The 23,633-nt window shown below is 44.4% G+C and overlaps 1 protein-coding gene across 11 annotated transcripts in view; it reads left to right on the forward strand.

The window, feature by feature from the left end:
- LOC143783200 (uncharacterized) overlaps positions 1-23,633 on the forward strand; it is a 128,163-nt gene that overhangs the window by 95,271 nt on the left and 9,259 nt on the right. For 5 of the 11 annotated variants that reach the window (XR_013217119.1, XM_077271616.1, XM_077271612.1 and 2 more), the window contains 2 exons: positions 10,924-11,178; positions 11,278-11,386. The exons of 1 other annotated variant lie outside the window; for it this stretch is intronic. Coding sequence is in view for 9 of the 10 variants with exons in the window: in XM_077271612.1 (XP_077127727.1) it covers positions 10,924-11,178; positions 11,278-11,386 (364 nt within the window). In the remaining variant the exon portion in view is untranslated. The remainder of the gene's footprint in view (positions 1-10,923; positions 11,179-11,277; positions 11,387-23,633) is intronic. 5 more of the 11 variants (XM_077271615.1, XM_077271620.1, XM_077271621.1 and 2 more) reach the window with 3 other exon arrangements.

A 23,633-nucleotide genomic window follows, 5' to 3' on the forward strand; every position in this document is an offset into this window, starting at 1 on the left:
TTACCCTCACATATGGGGTATCGGCGCACTCAGGACAAATTGCACAACAACCTTGGGGATCTATCTACTCCTGTTACCCTTGGGAAAATAAAAATTTTGGCTGCAAAAAATCATTTTTGTGGGGGGGTTTCCACTGTTTCGGCACATCAGGGGCTCTCCCAACGCGACATGGTGTCCGATCTCAATTCCAGTCAATTCTGCGTTGAAAAAGTCAAACGGCTCTCGTTCCCTTCCGAGCTCTGCGGTGCGCCCAAACAAAAAATTGGCTCTGAATTAAAATGTTTGTGAAAAAAAAGTTAAATGTTCATTTTTTCCTTCCACATTGCTTCAGTTCCTGTGAAGCACATAAAGGGTTAATTAACTTCTTGAATGTGGTTTTGAGCACCCTGAGGGGTGTACTTTTTAGAATGGTGTCACTTTTGGGTATTTTCTGTCATATTGACCCCCCAAACTCACTTCAAATGTGAGGTGGTCCCTAAAAAAAATGGTGTAAATTTTGTTGGAAAAATTAGAAATCACTGGTCAACTTTTAACCCTTATAACTTCCTAGCAAAAGAAAATTGTTACAAAAATTGTGCTGATGTAAAGTAGACATGTGGGAAATGTTACTTATTAACTATTTTGTGCGATTTGACTCTCTGATTTAAGGGCATAAATATCAAAAGTTTGAAAATTGTGAAATTTTCGCCAAATTTCCATTTTTTTTAAACAAATAAACGCAAGTCATATCTAAGAAATTTTACCACTATCATAAAGTACAATATGTCACAACACAAGAAAACAATCTCAGAATCACCAGGATCCATTGAAGCGTTCTAGAGTTATGACCTCATAGAGTGACACTGGTCAGAATTGAAAAAATTGGCACAGGCACGAAAGGTAATATGTCATAAAAGCACTAGAAAGTGTTCCAAAAAGACACCAGATTCGGGGCTTTATTTAAAATTATCCCACTTTTGTCTATTAGAAGGGGGTGTCATTGGGTAATCAACCTACTGAAACAGAATTACTCAAACAGATGCGGCACAGACCCGTATCTATTCGGTCAGAACTGCTCGGCAATTCTAAAAACCGATTATGTGCATCATGCAACCCAAGGGCATCAAGTGCATATTGAGAACTAGATGGTGGCCCGATTCTAACGCATGCGTAGTGTTATGGTGCTGGTGGTTAGGAACACTTGGAATGACCTGATAGGTAAACCAGAAATATAGGACAAGCTCTGGGGACGTGGGAACTTTACTGACCGCAAACCTGATCCTATCACACACACTATAGGCAGCCGTGGAGCGTACCTAACTCCCTAGACGCCTCTTCGCAGCCTGAGAGCTAGCTACCCCTAGAGAGAAACAAAAGCCTCACTTGCCTCAGAGAAATTTCCCCAAAGTAAAGTCAGCCCCCCACAAATAATGACGGTGAGTTAAGAGGAAAATACAAACATAGGAATGAAAACAGGTTTTAGCAAAAGAGGCCCACTAGTACTAAATAGTATGAAGATAGCAAGGGAACTGTGCGGTCAGTATAAAATACTACAAAATATCCACGCAGAGAGTACAAAAGACCCTCACACCGACTCACGATGTGAGGGAGCAACTCTGCTCCCCAGAGCTTCCAGCTAGCAAGAAAATAGCATATAAGCAAGCTGGACTGAACTTGTCATATACTGAGAAACATTTTCCAAAAGCATAGAGCAAAAATGAAGTAGCATGAACTTAGCTTCTCCAGGAGGAGACAGGTCACACATGAAGTCCCAGAGAGAACTGAACCAATACTGAATACAATGACAGCTGGCAACAAGTAAAGATCTAGGTGGAGCTAAATAGGCAACCAGCACTGCAGAAAACGAGGCAGCTGGAGCCCAGCTAAAGACCAGCAGTATCACTCAAAGCCACCAGAGGGAGCCCACGAACAGAACTCAACAAAGTACCATTCACGACCACAGGAGGGAGCCCGAGAACGGAATTCACAACAGTACCCCCTCCTTGAGGAGGGGTCACCGAACCCTCACCAGAGCCCCCAGGCCGATCAGGGCGAGCCAAATGAAAGGCACGAACCAAATCAGCAGCATGGACATCAGAGGCAACAACCCAGGAATTATCCTCCTGACCATAGCCCTTCCACTTAACTAAGTATTGAAGCTTCCGTCTCGAGACACGAGAATCCAAGATCTTCTCCACCACATACTCCAATTCTCCCTCGACCAACACCGGAGCAGGAAGATCAACAGAAGGAACCACAGGCACCACATACCTCCGCAACAATGACCTATGGAACACACTATGGATGGCAAAAGATGCCGGGAGGTCCAAAGAAAATGACACAGGATTGAGGATTTCAGAAATCTTATAAGGACCGATGAAACGAGGCTTAAACTTAGGAGAGGAAACCTTCATAGGAACATAACGAGAAGACAACCAAACCAAATCCCCCACACGAAGTCGGGGACCCACACAGCGACGGCGGTTAGCAAAGCGCTGAGCCTTCTCCTGTGACAGCACCAAATTGTCCACTACGTGGTTCCAAATCTGCTGCAACCTGTCCACCACAGAATCCACACCAGGACAGTCAGAAGGCTCAACCTGCCCTGAGGAAAAAACGAGGATGAAAACCAGAATTACAAAAAAAAGGCAAAACCAAAGTAGCAGAACTAGCCCGGTTATTGAGGGCGAACTCAGCCAATGGCAAAAAAGTCACCCAATCATCCTGATTAGCAGAAACAAAACATCTCAGATAAGTTTCCAAGGTCTGATTAGTTCTTTCGGTTTGGCCATTTGTCTGAGGATGGAAAGCCGAAGAAAAAGACAAATCAATGCCCATCTTAGCACAAAAGGACCGCCAAAATCTGGACACAAACTGGGACCCTCTGTCCGACACAATGTTCTCCGAAATACCATGCAAACGAACCACATTCTGAAAGAACAGCAGAACCAAATCAGAGGAGGAAGGTAATTTAGACAATGGCACCAAATGGACCATCTTAGAAAAACGATCGCAAACCACCCAGATGACAGACCTCCTCTGAGAGACCGGAAGATCCGAAATAAAATCCATGGAAATATACGTCCAGGGCCTCTTTGGGACAGGCAAAGGCAAAAGCAATCCGCTGGCACGAGAACAGCAAGGCTTGGCCCGAGCACAAATCCCACAGGACTGCACAAAAGAACGCACATCTCGCGACAAGGAAGGCCACCAAAAGGACCTAGCCACCAAATCTCTGGTCCCAAAAATCCCAGGATGACCCGCCAACACTGAACAATGAACCTCGGAAATAACTCTACTGGTCCATCTATCAGGGACAAAGTGTCTCTCCGGTGGACAACGGTCAGGTCTATCGACCTGAAACTCCTGCAGCACCCGCCGCAAATCAGGGGAGATGGCAGACAGAATCACCCCCTCTCTGAGGATACCAGCCGGTTCAGGAACTCCCGGAGAGTCAGGCACAAAACTCCTAGAAAGGGCATCACCTTCACATTCTTAGAGCCCGGAAGGTACGAAACCACGAAATCGAAACGGGAGAAAAACAGCGACCATCGAGCCTGTCTAGGATTTAGCCGCTTGGCAGACTCGAGATAAATCAAATTCTTGTGATCCGTCAAGACCACCACACGATGCTTGGCTCCCTCAAGCCAATGTCGCCACTCCTCAAATGCCCACTTCATTGCCAACAACTCCCGATTGCCAACATCATAATTACGCTCGGCAGGCGAAAACTTTCTGGAAAAGAAAGCACATGGCTTCATCACAGAGCCATCAGAGCTTCTCTGAGACAAGACAGCCCCTGCTCCAATCTCAGAAGCATCAACCTCGACCTGAAAAGGGAGAGAAACATCCGGCTGACGCAAGACAGGAGCCGAAGAAAACCGACGTTTCAGCTCCTGAAAGGCCTCAACGGCCGCAGGAGACCAATTCGTCACATCAGCACCCTTTTTGGTCAGATCAGTCAAAGGCTTAACCACACTAGAAAAATTAGTGATGAAGCGACGCTAAAAATTAGCAAAGCCCAGGAACTTCTGAAGACTCTTCACAGATGTAGGTTGAGTCCAATCATAAATGGCCTGGACTTTAACTAGATCCATCTCGATAGTAGAAGGGGAAAAAATAAAGCCCAAAAAGGATACCTTCTGGACTCCGAAGAGCCATTTAGAGCCCTTCACAAACAAAGCATTAGCACGCAGGACCTGAAATACCATTCTGACCTGCTTCACATGAGATTCCCAATCATCAGAAAAGACCAGGATATCATCCAGGTATACAATCATGAATCTATCCAGATACTCTCGGAAGATGTCATGCATAAAGGACTGAAACACGGAAGGGGCATTAGAAAGCCCAAATGGCATCACCAAGTACTCAAAATGGCCTTCTGGCGTATTAAATGCTGTTTTCCATTCATCGCCCCGCTTTATACGCACAAGATTATACGCTCCTCGAAGATCTATCTTGGTGAACCAACTAGCCCCCTTAATCCGAGCAAACAGATCGGACAGCAGAGGCAAAGGGTACTGAAATTTGACCGTGATTTTATTAAGAAGGCGATAATCAATACAGGGTCTCAAAGAACCATCCTTCTTGGCCACAAAAAAGAACCCCACTCCCAATGGTGACGAGGACGGGCGAATATGTCCTTTCTCCAAGGACTCCTTTATATAACTCCGCATAGCGGTATACTCTGGCACAGACAAATTGAACAGTCGACCCTTAGGGAACTTACTACCAGGAATCAAATTTATAGCACAATCACAATCCCTATGAGGAGGTAGGGCACTGGATTTGGGCTCATCAAATACATCCTGGTAATCCGACAAAAATTCAGGGACTTCAGAAGGAGTAGAAGAGGCAATTGACACCAAAGGAACATCACCATGTACCCCTTGACAACCCCAGCTAGACACAGACATTGATTTCCAATCCAATACTGGATTATGAACCTGCAGCCATGGCAACCCCAACACGACAACATCATGCAAATTATGTAACACCAGAAAGCGAATATCCTCCTGATGTGCAGGAGTCATGCACATGGTCAACTGAGTCTAGTACTGAGGCTTATTCTTGGCCAATGGCGTAGCATCATTTCCCCTTAGTGGAATAGGAAACTGCAAAGGCTCCAAGAAAAAACCACAGCGCCTGGCAAATTCCAAATCCATCAAATTCAGGGCAGCGCCTGAATCCACAAAAGCCATAACTGAGTAGGATGACAGAGAGCAAATCAAAGTAACAGACAAAATAAATTTAGGCTGTACAGTACCAATGGTGACCGACCTAGCGAACCTTTTAGTGCGCTTAGGACAAACAGGGCTAGCATGAGTGGAGTCACCACAGTAAAAACACAACCCATTCTGACGTCTGTGATTTTGCCGTTCAATTCTGGTCAGAATCCTATCGCATTGCATAGACTCAGGCTTCTTTTCAGAGAACACCGCCAGATGGTGCACAGGTTTGCGCTCCCGCAAACGCCGATCAATCTGAATGGCCAAGGACATTGAATCATTCAGACCCGCAGGCGTGGGGAACCCCACCATAACATCCTTAAGGGCTTCAGAAAGACCCTTTCTGAAAATCGCTGCCAGGGCACACTAATTCCATTGAGTGAGTACAGACCACTTCCTAAACCTCTGGCAGTAAACCTCCGCTTCATCCTGACCCTGAGACAGAGCCAGCAAAGTCTTTTCTGCCTGGTCTACTGAATTAGGCTCCTCATAAAGCAATCCAAGTGCCAGAAAAAACGCATCTACATTTAGCAATGCAGGATCTCCTGGCACCAGGGAGAATGCCCAGTCTTGAGGGTCGCCACGTAACAAAGAAATAATAATTTTAACTTGCTGAGTAGGGTCACCAGAGGAGCGGGGTTTCAGAGCAAGAAACAATTTGCAATTGTTTTTGAAATTCAGAAACTTAGATCTATCTCCATAAAACAAATCAGGAATTGGTATTCTAGGCTCTAACATAAGATTCTAAACTACAAAATCCTGAATGCTTTGTACCCTTGCAGTGAGATGATCCAAACTAGAGGACAGACTTTGAATGTTCATATCTGCAGCTGAGTCCTGAACCACCCAGAGATTAAGGGGAGGAGAGAAGCAAAACACACTGCAGAGAAGAAAAAAAATGAACTCAGGACTTCTCTTATCCCTTTTTTGTGAGGCATTAACACTTTCGGGCCAGCTGTACTGTTATGGTGCTGGTGGTTAGGAACACTTGGAATGACCTGATAGGTAAACCAGAAATATAGGACAAGCTCTGGGGACGTGGGAACTTTACTGACCGCAAACCTGATCCTATCACACACACTATAGGCAGCCGTGGAGCGTACCTAACTCTCCCTAGACGCCTCTTCACAACCTGAGAGCTAGCTACCCCTAGAGAGAAACAAAAGCCTCACTTGCCTCAGAGAAATTTCCCCAAAGTAAAGTCAGCCCCCCACAAATAATGACGGTGAGTTAAGAGGAAAATACAAACATAGGAATGAAAACAGGTTTTACCAAAGAGGCCCACTAGTACTAAATAGTATGAAGATAGCAAGGGAACTGTGCGGTCAGTATAAAATACTACAAAATATCCACACAGAGAGTACAAAAGACCCTCACACCGACTCAAGATGTGAGGGAGCAACTCTGCTCCCCAGAGCTTCCAGCTAGCAAGAAAATAGCATATAAGCAAGCTGGACTGAACTTGTCATATACTGAGAAACATTTTCCAAAAGCAATGAGCAAAAATGAACTAGCATGAACTTAGCTTCTCCAGGAGGAGACAGGTCACACATGAAGTCCCAGAGAGAACTGAACCAATACTGAATACAATGACAGCTGGCAACAAGTAAAGATCTAGGTGGAGCTAAATAGGCAACCAGCACTGCAGAAAACGAGGCAGCTGGAGCCCAGCTAAAGACCAGCAGTATCACTCAAAGCCACCAGAGGGAGCCCACGAACAGAACTCAACAAAGTACCATTCACGACCACAGGAGGGAGCCCGAGAACGGAATTCACGACAGCGTAGTATATTGCACAGCCCACGTAGTATATTGCGCAGCCCACGCAGTACATTGCGCAGCCAACACAGTACATTGCATAGCCAACGCAGTACATTGCGCAGCCCACGTAGTACATTGTGCAGCCCACATAGTACATTGCACAGCCCACGTAGTATATTGCGCAGCCCACGTAGTATATTGCGCAGCCCACGTTGTATAGTCACGTAGTATATGGCCGAGCCACATAGTATATAGCACAGCCCATCTAGTATATTGCCCAGCCGCGTAGTATATATCACAGCCCATGTAGTATATTGCGCAGCCAGCGCAGTACATTGCGCAGCCAATGCAGTACATTGCGCAGCCCACGTACTACATTGCGCAGCCCACGTAGTATATTGTGCAGCCCACATAGTACATTGCACAGCCCACGTTGTATATTGCGCAGCCCACGTTGTATATTGCGCAGCCCACGTTGTACATTGCGCGGCCCACGTAGTATATTGCGCAGCCCACGTTGTACATTGCGCGGCCCACGTAGTATATTGCGCAGCCCACGTTGTATATTGCGCAGCCCACGTAGTATATTGCGCAGCCCACGTAGTATATTGCGCAGTCCACGTAGCATGTAGCACAGCCCATGTAGTATATTGCCCAGCCACGTAGTATATAGCACAGCCCATGTAGTATATTGCCCAGCCACGTAGTATATTGCGCAGCCCACGTAGTATATTGCGCAGCCCACGTAGTATATTGCGCAGCCCACGTAGTATATAGCGCAGCCCACGTAGTATATAGCGCAGCCCACGTAGTATATTGCGCAGCCCATGTTGTATATTGCGTAGCCCACGTAGTATATTGCGCAGTCCACGTATTATATTTTGCGCAGCCCACGTGGTATAGTCACGTAGTATATTGCCGAGCCACGTAGTATATAGCACAGCCCATGTAGTATATTGCCCAGCCACGTAGTATATAGCACAGCCCATGTAGTATATTGCCCAGCCACGTAGTATATAGCACAGCCCATGTAGTATATTGCCCAGCCACGTAGTATATAGCACAGCCCACGTAGTATATTGCCCAGCCCATGTAGTATATTGCGCAGCCCACGTTGTATATTGCGCAGCCCACGTTGTATATTGCGCAGCCCACGTAGTATATTGCGCAGCCCACGTGGTATAGTCACGTAGTATATTGTCGAGCCACGTAGTATATAGCACAGCCCATGTAGTATATTGCCCAGCCACATTGTATATAGCACAGCCCATGTAGTATATTGCCCAGCCACGTAGTATATAGCACAGCCCATGTAGTATATTGCCCAGCCATGTAGTATATAGCACAGCCCATGTAGTATATTGCCCAGCCACGTAGTATATAGCACAGCCCATGTAGTATATTGCCCAGCCACGTAGTATATAGCGCAGCCCATGTAGTATATTGCGCAGCCCACGTAGTATATTGCGCAGCCCACGTAGTATATTGCGCAGCCCACGTAGTATATTGCGCAGCCCACGTAGTATATTGCGCAGCCCACGTTGTATATTGCGCAGCCCACGTTGTATATTGCGAAGCCCACGTATATTGCGCAGCCCATGTAGTGTATTGCGCAGCCCACGTAGTGTATTGCGCAGCCCACGTAGTGTATTGCGCAGCCCACGTAGTGTATTGCGCAGCCCACGTAGTGTATTGCGCAGCCCACGTAGTATATTGCGCAGCCCACGTAGTATATTGCGCAGCCCACGTAGTATATTGCGCAGCCCACGTAGTACATTGCGCAGCCCACGTAGTACATTGCGCAGCCCACGTAGTACATTGCGCAGCCCACGTAGTACATTGCGCAGCCCACGTAGTACATTGCGCAGCCCACGTAGTACATTGCGCAGCCCACGTAGTACATTGCGCAGCCCACGTAGCACATTGCGCAGCCCACGTAGTACATTGCGCAGCCCACGTAGTACATTGCGCAGCCCACGTAGTACATTGCGCAGCCCACGTAGTACATTGCGCAGCCCACGTAGTGCATTGCGCAGCCCACGTAGTATATTGCGCAGCCCACGTAGTATATTGCGCAGCCCACGTAGTATATTACGCAGCCCACTTTGTGTAGTCACGTAGTATATTGCCGAACCACGTAGTATATAGCACAGCCCATGTAGTATATTGCCCAGCCCACATAGTATATAGCACAGCCCATGTAGTATATTGCCCAGCCCACATAGTATATAGCAATGTGTGCATAATATCCCTGTTAAAAAAAAAAAGAAATAAAATAATAAATAGTTATATACTCACCTTCCGGAGCCCCCGGATCCAAGCGAAGCGGTTACCGACGCTGCTCGTGCGCTGCGGTCTCAAGAGTGCATTGCAATCTCGCGAGATGATGACGTAGCGGTCTCGCGAGATCGCAGCATGGACCGGTTACCGGAGCGTCGCGAGCGGGAAAGGCCTGTTGTCGATCCGGGGGCCGAAGGACGGTGAGTATATAACGATTTTTTATTATTTTTAACATTAGATTGTTTTACTATTCATGCTGCATAGGCAGCATGAATAGTAAAAAGTTGGTCACACAGGGTTAATAGCAGCGGTAACGGAGTGCTTTACACCATGGCATAATGCGGTCCGTTACCGCTGCCATTAACCCTGTGTGAGGGCAGACTGGAGGGGAGTACGGAACGAGCACTGACGGCGGGGAGGAAGGAGCGGCCATTTTTCCGCTGGATTGTGCCCGTCGCTGATTGGTCGTGGCTGTTTTGCCACGACCAATCAGCGACTTGGATTACATGACAGACAGAGGCCGCGACCAATGAATATTCGTGACAGACAGACAGAAGGACGGAAGTGACCCTTAGACAATTATATAGTAGTTGTAATTTATGTTGTAGAGCAATGTGGTCAGAGGTCAGATCCATTCACATCTGTGTCACAGAACATCGTTCGGCGATACATTTATATGATGAAAGAAGAAACAAAAAAGAGAAGGAAAAACAGAAGAAGGATGAGAATAAAGTTACTAGGAAACAGTTTGGAGAAACAGCGGTAGCGCAACATTTTATTTTCACGTAGCGTGTGTGACATGAGGTGGTTAGTTGTGGAAACATTTTTTGGAAAAAAGTACAAGAAATATAGAAGAAACTTCTCCAAAGAGAAACCTTCTGGAGCTCTACACTGGGCACGGAAAATCCAAAAACAATGGATAATTTCCTTGTAGGAAGAAAATATTCCTTGTATTCAGGGGTTAATAGGTGTTCTTATCATGGAAGGAACTTAAGTGCTAAAAGGGAAATTAAGCCTAAACAGTGGAAACTCCCCACAGGTGACCCCATTTTGGAAACTAGACCCCTCAAGGAATTTATCTAGATGTGTGGTGAGCTCTTACAGCACCGATCCAATCTGATTGCCTGAAACACTGAGAAATGCTGCGATTGGCTGTTCAGAATTAAACAGCCAATCACACGGCGATTGTAGTTGTGGGGTGCGTCCCCCCCCCGGGACAACGACTCCATGTGCCATCTTTAAAATGAATTTTAATGCTAGCACCGCGACGTATCCATACATCCCAGGCCAATAAGACCCAGGTCACAGGGACATATAGATACGTCTCAAGTGGGAAAGGGGGTAAAGAAGTGGGAGGATACCCCCAAACGTCATGCAGGGGTGCAGGCGTCCTGTTCCTCCCTGCAGAGTCTTAGTGTGCAGGAGTCTCTCCTGTTTAAGGTAGCACTATGCACTGAAACGTCACTACTTTTTGTATCTATGCTTTCTGGACTGAATTTTTTGCACTTTTTTGGATAGAAATGTTTCCATTTGAAGAATACGTTTCTGTGAGATTTTGGGACCTGTGAGAACACTGACACACTGAATTGGACTTGCAATCCTGGTTGATGATATTTTTTAATGAGCTGCGATGAAACACCCCTGAACTGCGTTAACCTTCCTTGTCTGTTCAGGGTGAACGTCTGATTGACATTAAGGTTGAAGTTCTCGAAGCTGAAGACAAGAAGGATCTAATGGCTGATCAGCAGTGTAAGGAGGAGCAGGCTCTACCAGTAACGTATACTGATGGTCACCTACATACTGCTCCCATCATCACGTGTACACAGCCTCTCGTCTCACTGTGTGCCACAGATGCACTAGGAGTAAGAAATCCCCCGGAGAGATGTCCGGCTCCTCTGTGTTCCCAGGACTGTCCGGAGACGGACCAGGTAGATGAAGCTTTGTGGGGCCGCGCTCAGAGGTTTGGGGGCTTCTTCTGGTGATGTGTCTTCTGTATTGTGATTTAACTGTTATATATGTGACATCAGGGCGGAGATCTGACTGAAATTAAAGTAGAGGATGAAGAAGCGTTAACGATTGGCGATCAGCCGTGTATGAGTGACGTGAAGGAGGAGATTCCAGGAGAAGATACCACAGGTTTGTATTAATCAATTTAGACAGTGATGTCAAACGTGTTTTTATGAGGATTCATGTTATAGCTGTATAATGGTAACAATTCACGTTTTAAATGTATCTACATTGTACCATGGAGAATGTTAGATTTGGAAGGGACTTCCAACGTCATCGTGTCCAGCTCCCTGTTCAATGCAGGGTTCACTAAACCATCTCAGGCAGATGTCTGTCCAGTCTCTGTTTGAAGACTTCCATTGAAGGAGAACTCACTACCTGTTATGGCAGCCTGTTCCACTCATTGATCACCCTCACTGTCAAAAAGCTTTTTCTAATACCTAATCTGTATCTTCTTCCTTTCAGTTTCTTTCCATTACTTCTCGTGTTTCCATGTGCAAATGAGAATAATGATGATCCCTCTACACTGTGACAGACTCTCAGATATTTGTAGACAGCTGTTAAGTCTCCTCTTAGCCTTCTTTTTTGCAAATTAAACATTCCCAGATCCTTTAACTGTTCTTCCTACATACTTTGCAGTCCGCACACCATCCTGGTAGCTCTTCTCTGAACTTGCTCCAGTTTTTCAATGTCTTTTTTAGAATGTGGTGCCCAGAACTGGACACAGTATTCAAGATGAGGCCTGACGAAGTAGGAGTAGAGGAGGAAATTACTTCATGTGATCTAGAGTCTATGCTTCTGTTAATGCAGCCCAGAACTGTGTTTTCCTTTTTTGTTGCTGCATCACTCTGTTCACTCATGTGCAGTCTGTGATCTATTAGTAAACCCAAGTCTTTTTACCTTGTGCTGTTGCTTAGTTCTATTCCTCCCGTTATATACATGTAATTTTTGTTTTTCTTACCCAGATGTAGAATCTTGCATTTCTCCTTGGTAAATACTATTCTATTAGTTACTGCCCATTGTTCAAGCTGATCTAGGTCCTTCTGAATCTTTTATCTGTCTTCTCTAGTGTTAGCTATCCCTCCTAGCTTTGCATTGTCTGGAAATTTGATCAGTTTACCTTCAGTTCTCTTATCTAGATCGTTTATAAAAATGTTGAACAACACTGGGAGCAGGACAGAGCCTGTGGACCCCACTTGAAACACTCTTCCAATTGGATGTGCAAACATTTATTACCGCTCTTTGAGTACGATCTCTGAGCCAGTTATGAATCCACCTAACGGCAGCCTTGTCAATCCCATACTTGGTTATTTTTTCATTATGGATAGTATGAGATACTTTATCAAATGCTTTGCTAAAGTCGAGATATACTTTTTCTACCGCATTTCCCTAATCCACCCAGTCATATTCCATCATAGAAGGAAATTAGATTATTCTGGCATGACTTGTTTGCTGCAACCCATCAACACAATTAACAATTTGTGTGAACACAACAGTTTGTGATGGTGAACAGTGGCGCTTGAAAGTTTGTGAAACTTTCAGAATTTCCATATTTCTCCATAAATTTGATGTAAAACTACATCAGATTTCATACAAGATGTATACAAACGAACCCAGGTGCATAATAGATGCCATTGCGTGGGGGTACTAAGTAGTAGCCCAACACATGAAGAGCGATTCAGACTCCATAGATACTATAGGACTCAGGAGCAAAATAGAGGAGTGACTCGAATCATAATATATAGAAAAAAGTACAAATTTATTTAAACAAATATTTATTTAAAAACACATAAGATATGATAAGGTTTCAGGATATGCAGTATATGGTAATGTGCACACAGCAGGCCAATAACAAAGTTTTAACAGTAGTTATATATCAAGATATAATTATACATATAACTTCAGCCCTTTAAGAGCAACATAAATAGTGCGGCGGATACATATAAAAATAAGTGCATGTCATGCAGTAATCTAGAGCCCAGCCTTAATCGCCACAGCACAATATTAGGTCATAGCAGTTATGTCTAAAGCGCTGACACAGGTTACATTTTATGGTTGTGGCTATAGTTTGTAACCAGCGGCAAGAGAGGCAGGTAAACTCCAATATATAGCTGGATACAGCCCGGGCGGGCGTAAGCTCAGTACACGCCGTACTATGCTGCAGGGCTCTATGTAAGAAATAGTGCGTGGAAGTTGGCATATAGAGAGCGCTTACAACAATATCCACATCGCTTATAGTTATGGCTGTAATCTGCGAGAAGCGGCAAGAGTAACAAGTAAGATCCGGCACAAAGCCAGGTGCAGCCCAAATGGGGAAAAAAGAAAAAAGACACACTATGCCATGCTATGAAGCGAGAGAATGACACAAGGCGCGTACTGAGATAGTATCCGCAATGCTTACCGCTGTGTTCGCGTGCCCAGGGACCTCTTTTCCCTGCACACGCGCTGTGACGCCCGGTATTTACCATGCCGGGACCTGGGGTACGCACCGCACACGCGCCGCTCATGCCGCTTTCCTATTGGTCTATTTAGACCTTGTGATGTGTCACATGCTGCGTCTCCATGACTACTTAAGGTCCTTGTCCATACTGATTCAGTATACCCCCTGAAGAAGTGTCCAGCGTGGACACGAAACGCACGTCGGGCTTCTCACCATCTAGAGAGGGTCTGTGCACACAGCGGTAAGCATTGCGGATACTATCTCAGTACGCGCCTTGTGTCATTCTCTCACTTCATAGCATGGCATAGTGTGTCTTTTTTTTCCCCCCCATTTGGGCTGCACCTGGCTTTGTGCCGGATCTTACTTGTTACTCGTGTACTGAGCTTACGCCCGCCCGGGCTGTATCCAGCTATATATTGGAGTTTACCTGCCTCTCTTGCCGCTGGTTACAAACTATAGCCACAACCATAAAATGTAACCTGTGTCAGCGCTTTAGACATAACTGCTATGACCTAATATTGTGCTGTGGCGATTAAGGCTGGGCTCTAGATTACTGCATGACATGCACTTATTTTTAGATGTATCCGCCGCACTATTTATGCTGCTCTTAAAGGGCTGCAGTTATATGTATAATTATATCTTGATATATAACTACTGTTAAAACTTTGTTATTGGCCTGCTGTGTGCACATTACCATATTCTGCATATCCTGAAACCTTATCATATCTTATGTGTTTTTAAAAAAATATTTGTGTAAATAAATTTGTACTTTTTTCTATATATTATGATTCGAGTCACTCCTCTATTTTGCTCCTGAGTCCTATAGATTTCATACAAGTCAAAAAAAGTTTATAAAGAACCAAATCAAACAAATAGGTTAGTGTTAGATTTTGTGTCACGAATGTACCGTGTCCTGCTGAGACCTTTTGAGATATTTGGGATCATAATGTCACTGCGATTGGCAGATTACCTTGAGTGAGCGGATTGATTTTCACTTGGTGGTGAAGGGGTTAAGAGTTCCTTTCTGAAACTGCCTGGATTCCATGTGGCTCTAACCTCAGCTGCGGTATCTTGGTGCCTCCCCTAGTTCAGCTCACTCCTGGCTCTCTTCTATGCCAGCTTTCGGTATTCTTTGCTGACGCCCTTGGAGTTGTTACACTTAACGCTGTGGAGTTCCATTTATTGTTTTATTGCCCCGTTTGTCTCCCTCCCTGTGTTTTCTTACCATAGTAGTGAGAATAGTGTCTTCCCCGGGTTTTTCCCTTCTTTTGTGCCGCACACCAGACATTTCCTTGCTCCAGCGTGACACTTTGTCAATTTTTTAAATGAGGCAGTTATCCAATATGACATACAGTCATGGCCAAAAGTATTGACACCCCTGCAATTCTGTCAGATAATACTCAGGTTCTTCCTGAAAATGATTGCAAACACAAATTCTTTGGTATTATCTTCATTTAATTTGTCTTAAATGAAAAAAACACAAAAAGAATTGTCCTAAAGCCAAATTGGATATAATTCCACACCAAACAGAAAAAAGGGGGTGGACAAAAGTATTGGCACTGTTCGAAAAATCATGTGATGCTTCTCTAATTAGTGTAATTAACAGCACCTGTAACTTCCCTGTGGCACCTAACAGGTGTTGGCAATAACTAAATCACACTTGCAGCCAGTTGACGTGGATTAAAGTTGACTCAACCTCTGTCCTGTGTCCTTGTGTGCACCACATTGAGCATGGAGAAAAGAAAGAAGACCAAAGAACTGTCTGAGGACTTGAGAAACCAAACTGTGAGGAAGCATGAGCAATCTCAAGGCTACAAGTCCATCTCCAAAGACCTGAATGTTCCTGTGTCTACCGTGCGCAGTGTCATCAAGAAGTGTAAAGCCCATGGCACTGTGGCTAACCTCCCTAGATGTGGACGGAAAAGAAAAATTGACAGATTTCAACGCAAGATTGTGCGGATGTTGGATAAAGAACCTCGACTAACATCCAAACAAGTTCAAGCTGCCCTGCAGTCCGAGGGTACAACAGTGTCAACCCGTACTATCCATCGGCGTCTGAATGAAAAGGGACTGTATGGTAGGAGACCCAGGAAGACCCCACTTCTTACCCCGAGACATAAAAAAGCCAGGCTGGAGTTTGCCAAAACTTACCTGAAAAAGCCTAAAACGTTTTGGAAGAATGTTCTCTGGTCAGATGAGACAAAAGTAGAGCTTTTTGGGCAAAGGCATCAACATAGAGTTTACAGGAGAAAAAAAGAGGCATTCAAAGAAAAGAACATGGTCCCTACAGTCAAACATGGCGGAGGTTCCCTGATGTTTTGGGGTTGCTTTGCTGCCTCTGGCACTGGACTGCTTGACCGTGTGCATGGCATTATGAAGTCTGAAGACTACCAACAAATTTTGCAGCATAATGTAAGGCCCAGTGTGAGAAAGCTGGGTCTCCCTCAGAGGTCATGGGTCTTCCAGCAGGACAATGACCCAAAACACACTTCAAAAAGCACTAGAAAATGGTTTGAGAGAAAGCACTGGAGACTTCTAAGGTGGCCAGCAATGAGTCCAGACCTGAATCCCATAGAACACCTGTGGAGAGATCTAAAAATGGCAGTTTGGAGAAGGCACCCTTCAAATATCAGGGACCTGGAGCAGTTTGCCAAAGAAGAATGGTCTAAAATTCCAGCAGAGCATTGTAAGAAACTCATTGATGGTTACCGGAAGCGGTTGGTCGCAGTTATTTTGGCTAAAGGTTGTGCAACCAAGTATTAGGCTGAGGGTGCCAATACTTTTGTCTGGCCCATTTTTGGAGTTTTGTGTGAAATGATCAATGTTTTGCTTTTTGCTTCATTCTCTTTTGTGGTTTTTCATTTAAGACAAATTAAATGAAGATAATAATACCAAAGAATTTGTGATTGCAATCATTTTCAGGAAGAAACTGAGTATTATCTGACAGAATTGCAGGGGTGTCAATACTTTTGGCCACAACTGTACATCTGTGAGAGGCAAAAGTATGTGAACCTTTGGGATTAGCAGATCATTGGCAGTCAAATTAGTTTCTGGTGTTTTCAATGGATGGGATGACAATCGGGTGTGAATGGGACACTTGATTTATTTAAAGAGGCTGTCCACTAGTTTATTATTGATGACCTATTCTTAGGTCATCAATGTCTGATCGGGTCAAACACCCGGCACCCCCGCTGATCAGCTGGTCCCGGTGGCCGGAAATGCTCGATTGCGGAGCACCTTCTGATAGTGACTGCGGCAAGGTACTGCACATCCGCCTCCTATTCAGACCAGTAAGTGGCAGACATGCAGTATACAGGCCACTATCAGAAGACAGAGCAGCTCTGCAATCGAGCACTTAAAGCCTCCGCATTCGACACCGTGAACAGCTGATCGGCTGGAGTGCCGGGTATTGTAAGGATAGGTCATCAAGGATAAAGTAGTGGACAACCTCTTTAAGGGACAGGGTTTCATCAATGTCTGATGCCCTTAACACTTTTGTGGAAGTGTATCATGGCACAAAGAAAGTAGATTTCTGAGGACTTCATGTTAGTTTCATCAGGCTAAAAAAGGTTACAGAACCATATTTAGAAAGTTTGGACTCCACCAATATTAGTCAAACAGATTGTGTACAAATGGAGGAAATTCTAGGCCAACAATACCCTCCCTAGGAGTGGTGGGCCAACAAACATTCTGCCAAGAGCAAGGTGTATAATAGACCCAAAGGAAGCCCAGGTAACTTGTGAGTAACTAAGGGTCAGCTGATGTTCGTGAGTCCATCAGGAGGGCAACGAACAATCAGGGCAGCATTTGCAAGACTGCAAGGAGAACGCCACTGCTCTCCAAATAGAACATTGCTGCCTGTCTAAAGTTTGCTAACGATCACCTGAACCAGCCAAAAGGCTATTATAACAAAGATTTGTAGGAAACATGGTCATGGTAGTATCATGGTTTGGGCCTGTTCGGCTGCATCCAGCTCAATACAACTTCATTAATGGAATGATTCATTCTTAATTTATTTTATCAGCTAAATATCTAAGGAAATGTGAGGATATCCATCCATGAGCTGAATCTCCATATTTCTCAGGGAAATGTGGGTCATGCAAGACAATGACCCAAAGCGCTTAAGTCATTTTACAAAGGAATGGTTAAAGACTAAAGTTAAAGGGGTTGTCTGGTCTAAAATAAGTCTGCTGTTACTCTGTGTGACTGCAAACGTATGAATCCCCCAGCGCTTGCTCTCTGCGAGGGTTTGCCAGTTTCTGAGCGGTGAACTATGCGTTATGCGGACTCCCAGCCAGAACCCAACTGGTACAGAGCGAGACCGCTCCCCTCCAGTGGCACGGCCGTCCAAGGGGCGCGTTCGTCTACTCAGAAATCAGCAAATCCTCGCAGCGTTGTTTTACACTGGACAACCCCTTTAAAGTTTTCAAATAGCCAAGTCAAAGTCCTGCCCTTAATGCTATAGAGAAGTTGTGTAAGGACCTGAAGCGAGCAGTTCATGAGAAAAAACTACCAATATCACAGAGATGACATGGTTTTGTAGGGAGGAATAGGCTAAAATTCATAGTTTCATATATTTTTATTTGTCACTACTAGTTTTTATTTCCTCCCTCTTGCATTATTTCCTTGTCTCCTCCCTCTTGTATTGTTTCCTCACCTGCTCTTGTATTATTTACTCATCACTGCCCTCTTGTATTATTTCCTCGTCTCCTCCCTCTTGTATTATTTCCTTGTCTCCTCCCTCTTGCATTATTTCCTCCTCATATCCTCCCTGTTGTATTATTTCTTTCTACCCTCTTTTTTGTATTTTCCTCATTGCCTTCTTATATTATTTCCTTACCACTACTCCCTTGTACTATTTCCTCCATCTTGTATTATTTCCTCATCTCCTCCCTCTTGTATCATTTCCTTATCTCTCGCTCTTGTATTATTTCCTTGTCTCCTCCCTCTTGTATTATTTCCTCACCTTCTCTTGTATTATTTCCTTGTCTCCTCCCTCTTGTATTATTTCCTTGTCTCCTCCCTCTTGTATTATTTCCTCGTCTCCTCCCTGTTGTATTTCTTTCTGTCCTCTTTTTTGTATTATTTCCTCATTGCCTCCTTATATTATTTCCTTATCACTACTCCCGTGTACTATTTCCTCCCTCTTGTATTATTTCCTCGTCTCCTCCCTCTTGTATTATTTCCTCATTGCCTCCTCCTTATATTATTTCCTTGTCTCCTCCCTCTTGTATTTTTCCCTCACCTCCTCTTGTATTATTTACTCATCACTGCCCTCTTGTATTATTTCCTCGTCTCCTCCCTCTTGTATTATTTCTTTCTACCCTCTTTTTTTGTATTATTTCCTCGTCTCCTCCCTCTTGTATTATTTCCTCATCTCCTCCCTCTTGTATTATTTCCTCGTCTCCTCCCTGTTGTATTATTTCCTCATCTCCTCCCTGTTGTATTATTTCCTTGTCTCCTCCCTCTTGTATTATTTCCTCGTCTCCTCCCTGTTGTATTATTTCCTCATCTCCTCCCTGTTGTATTATTTCCTTGTCTTCTCCCTCTTGTATTATTTCCTTGTCTTCTCCCTCTTGTGTTATTTCCTTGTCTCCTCCCTCTTGTATTATTTCCTCATCTCCTCCCTGTTGTATTATTTCCTTGTCTTCTCCCTCTTGTGTTATTTCCTTGTCTCCTCCCTCTTGTATTATTTCCTCATCTCCTCCCTGTTGTATTATTTCCTTGTCTCCTCCCTCTTGTATTATTTCCTCATCTCCTCCCTGTTGTATAATTTCCTCGTCTCCTCCCTGTTGTATTATTTCCTCGTCTCCGCCCTCTTGTATTATTTCTTTCTGTCCTCTTTTTTTGTATTATTTCCTCATTGCCTCCTTATATTATTTCCTGGTCACTTCTCCCTTGTACTATTTCCTCCCTCTTGTATTATTTCCTCGTCTCCTCCCTCTTGTATTATTTCCTCGTCTCCGCCCTCTTGTATTATTTCTTTCTGTCCTCTTTTTTTGTATTATTTCCTCATTGCCTCCTTATATTATTTCCTGGTCACTTCTCCCTTGTACTATTTCCTCCCTCTTGTATTATTTCCTCGTCTCCTCCCTCTTGTGTTATTTCCTCATCTCCTCCCTGTTGTATTATTTCCTCATCTCCTCCCTGTTGTATAATTTCCTCGTCTCCTCCCTGTTGTATTATTTCTTTCTGTCCTCTTTTTTGCATTATTTCCTCATCTCCTCCCTCTTGTATTATTTCCTCATCTCCTCCCTGTTGTATTATTTCCTCGTCTCCTCCCTGTTGTATTATTTCTTTCTGTCCTCTTTTTTGCATTATTTCCTCATCTCCTCCCTCTTGTATTATTTCCTCGTCTCCTCCCTGTTGTATTATTTCCTCGTCTCCTCCCTGTTGTATTATTTCTTTCTGTCCTCTTTTTTGCATTATTTCCTCATCTCCTCCCTGTTGTATTATTTCCTCGTCTCCTCCCTGTTGTATTATTTCCTCGTCTCCTCCCTGTTGTATTATTTCTTTCTGTCCTCTTTTTTGCATTATTTCCTCATTGCCTCCTTATATTATTTCCTGGTCACTTCTCCCTTGTACTATTTCCGCCCTCTTGTATTATTTCCTTGTCTTCTCCCTCTTGTATTATTTCCTTGTCTTCTCCCTCTTGTGTTATTTCCTCATCTCCTCCCTGTTGTATAATTTCCTCGTCTCCTCCCTGTTGTATTATTTCTTTCTGTCCTCTTTTTTGCATTATTTCCTCATCTCCTCCCTCTTGTATTATTTCCTCATCTCCTCCCTGTTGTATTATTTCCTCGTCTCCTCCCTGTTGTATTATTTCTTTCTGTCCTCTTTTTTTGTATTATTTCCTCATTGCCTCCTTATATTATTTCCTGGTCACTTCTCCCTTGTACTATTTCCTCCCTCTTGTATTATTTCCTCGTCTCCTCCCTCGTGTATTATTTCCTCGTCTCCTCCCTCTTGTATTATTTCCTCGTCTCCTCCCTCTTGTCTTATTTCCTCGTCTCCGCCCTCTTGTATTTCCCCGTCACATCACAATGAAGGGCCCTTTAGTGTTTTCTGGGAGCATGTGAGGTCCTCTACCTGTACAGGTCACGTCCATAGCCGGCCGCCCGCCTCCTGTAATACGCTGGGTGCTACGTCTGGGTGACTTCCGCTCCTTCCATCAGTGGTTGCTGTGTGAGCCGTGGTTTCATCAGTATTTGGCACCTTCATCGTTGTCTTCTGCGTTCTGTCCTGCATTAATATTGTGACCTGGTGGTGGTGACTGTGGCTACTTCCTTTTTTCTGTGATTTTTTTTTTTTTTTTTTTTACAATCAATAGTGTCATTCGAATTAACAACTTGTCCTGCAAAAAACAAGCTCTTCTTTAGCTGCTGCTTGGTTGGCTTTGGAAAGAAGGAGATGAAAATTGGAAATTGTCTGGTAGGGACGGAGAGGTGTAGCTTGGCTTTGGTTCTGATTGGCCCCTAACCAAGTAACCCTGATGACAACTATGGTGGCGCACCCTAATAGTGGATGTAGGAGAACCTCAGCAGATCACCGCGTTGTTACTAATAAAAGTCTCTGTACAAAGACCAGCACTGATATTACCCCCATATGGTGGTAGGTACCGGCCCTGCAGATCATACAACATTACAGCACAGTGATAGATGGTGACTTACAGCTGACGTTCTTTCTGGTGGAATCGTTCACTTTTCCAGTCTTTTCCATCTGGCCCAGACCGACATGACGACTTCTCCAGCCAGGACTCGGCTGCAGAGATTACAGTAAAGATACATCTGACCTCTGACATTTCAGGCACCGTTCCCATCTATCCACAACCTATTCAACCTGCTGATACCCCAAGGCTGAGCAGCCACTGCGGCCATGTGTGTCCCTATACTGCCCCTACTGTGTGGTACTGTGCGCCCTCTAAGTTTCCTCCTACTGGAGATCTAGATTCCCCTTTCATTGCACTTGTAAAGTATGATGTCAACAAAAGTGCCCCACAAACACTAACATACCCCCATAGCGAATTCCTCAACAGTACCCTCTACACACACAGTATGATGATGACCCTAGTGTATCCCACCCTGCAACTGTCCCAACTCTGACCCCCACACAGCCCTCCATGTAGTATAATGGCCCCACACCTCTAAACCCTGTATATTGCCCCTGCACAATATGATGGAATACCAGGAAAACCGCACCATCCAGTTGACTGTTGTCTGAATCACTCCTCTGAATGTGGGGCATAGCACTGAAAGATAAGTATAGTGGTGCATGAAAAACTTGTGTATGAATGGTATAATTGAGAAATGCAGAAAAAACAGCATTCACCGTTACTTATAAAATGTAAATGTCCTTTATTCCATTGGACAATTCTTAAGAAAGCAGGGGGAGCGGGGAAGAGAAGGAGGACAACAGCCGTTTCGCACCTATCCCAGCACTTGTGGGTGCAAGCATACACTGACGAACAACCACCTCCCTTTTACCAGGTGTGCATGTGGTGTACAGCACAGTGCCATTAATTCACATAAAAATGCATAAAAACAGAGCCCCCCCCAATTAGGCCAGTAGCATTTGTTTTTATGATCCATTTCTCCCCATCGGGCCATTAGCATTTGTTCTTATGATCCATTTCTCCCCATCGGGCCATTAGCATTTGTTCTTATGATCCATTTCGCCCCATCTGGCCATTAGGATTTGTTCTTATGATCCATTTCGCCCCATCTGGCCATTAGCATTTGTTTTTCTCATCATTTCTCCCCATTGGGCCATTATTATTTGTTCTTATGATCCATTTCTCCCCATCGGGCCATTAGCATTTGTTTTTCTCATAATTTCTCCCCATCGGGCCAGTAGCATTTGTTCTTCTCATCATTTCTCCCCATCGGGCCAGTAGCATTTGTTCTTCTCATCATTTCTCCCCATCGGGCCATTAGTATTTGTTCTTCTCATCATTTCTCCCCATCGGGCCATTAGCATTTGTTTTTCTCATCATTTCTCCCCATTGGGCCATTATTATTTGTTCTTATGATCCATTTCTCCCCATCGGGCCATTAGCATTTGTTTTTCTCATAATTTCTCCCCATCGGGCCAGTAGCATTTGTTCTTCTCATCATTTCTCCCCATCGGGCCAGTAGCATTTGTTCTTCTCATCATTTCTCCCCATCGGGCCAGTAGCATTTGTTCTTATGATCCATTTCTCCCCATCGGGCCAGTAGCATTTGTTCTTATGATCCATTTCACCCCATCTGGCCTGTAGCATTTGTTCTTATGATCCATTTCTCCCTTCGGGCCAGTAGCATTTGTTCTTATGATCCATTTCTCCCCATCGGGCCAGTAGCATTTGTTCTTATGATCCATTTCTCCCCATCGGGCCATTAGCATTTGTTCTTATGATCCATTTCTCCCCATCGGGCCATTAGCATTTGTTCTTATGATCCATTTCTCCCCATCGGGCCATTAGCATTTGTTCTTATGATCCATTTCTCCCCATCGGGCCAGTAGCATTTGTTCTTATGATCCATTTCACCCCATCTGGCCTGTAGCATTTGTTCTTATGATCCATTTCTCCCTTCGGGCCAGTAGCATTTGTTCTTATGATCCATTTCTCCCCATCGGGCCAGTAGCATTTGTTCTTCTCATCATTTCTCCCCATCGGGCCATTAGTATTTGTTTTTCTCATCATTTCTCCCCATCGGGCCATTAGTATTTGTTTTTCTCATCATTTCTCCCCATCTGGCCATTAGCATTTGTTTTTCTCATCATTTCTCCCCATTGGGCCATTATTATTTGTTCTTATGATCCATTTCTCCCCATCGGGCCATTAGCATTTGTTTTTCTCATAATTTCTCCCCATCTGGCCAGTAGCATTTGTTCTTATGATCCATTTCTCCCCATCGGGCCAGTAGCATTTGTTCTTATGATCCATTTCACCCCATC

Source organism: Ranitomeya variabilis, chromosome 6, assembly GCF_051348905.1.
Source record: "Ranitomeya variabilis isolate aRanVar5 chromosome 6, aRanVar5.hap1, whole genome shotgun sequence".
In the NCBI taxonomy this organism is placed as follows: domain Eukaryota; kingdom Metazoa; phylum Chordata; class Amphibia; order Anura; family Dendrobatidae; genus Ranitomeya; species Ranitomeya variabilis.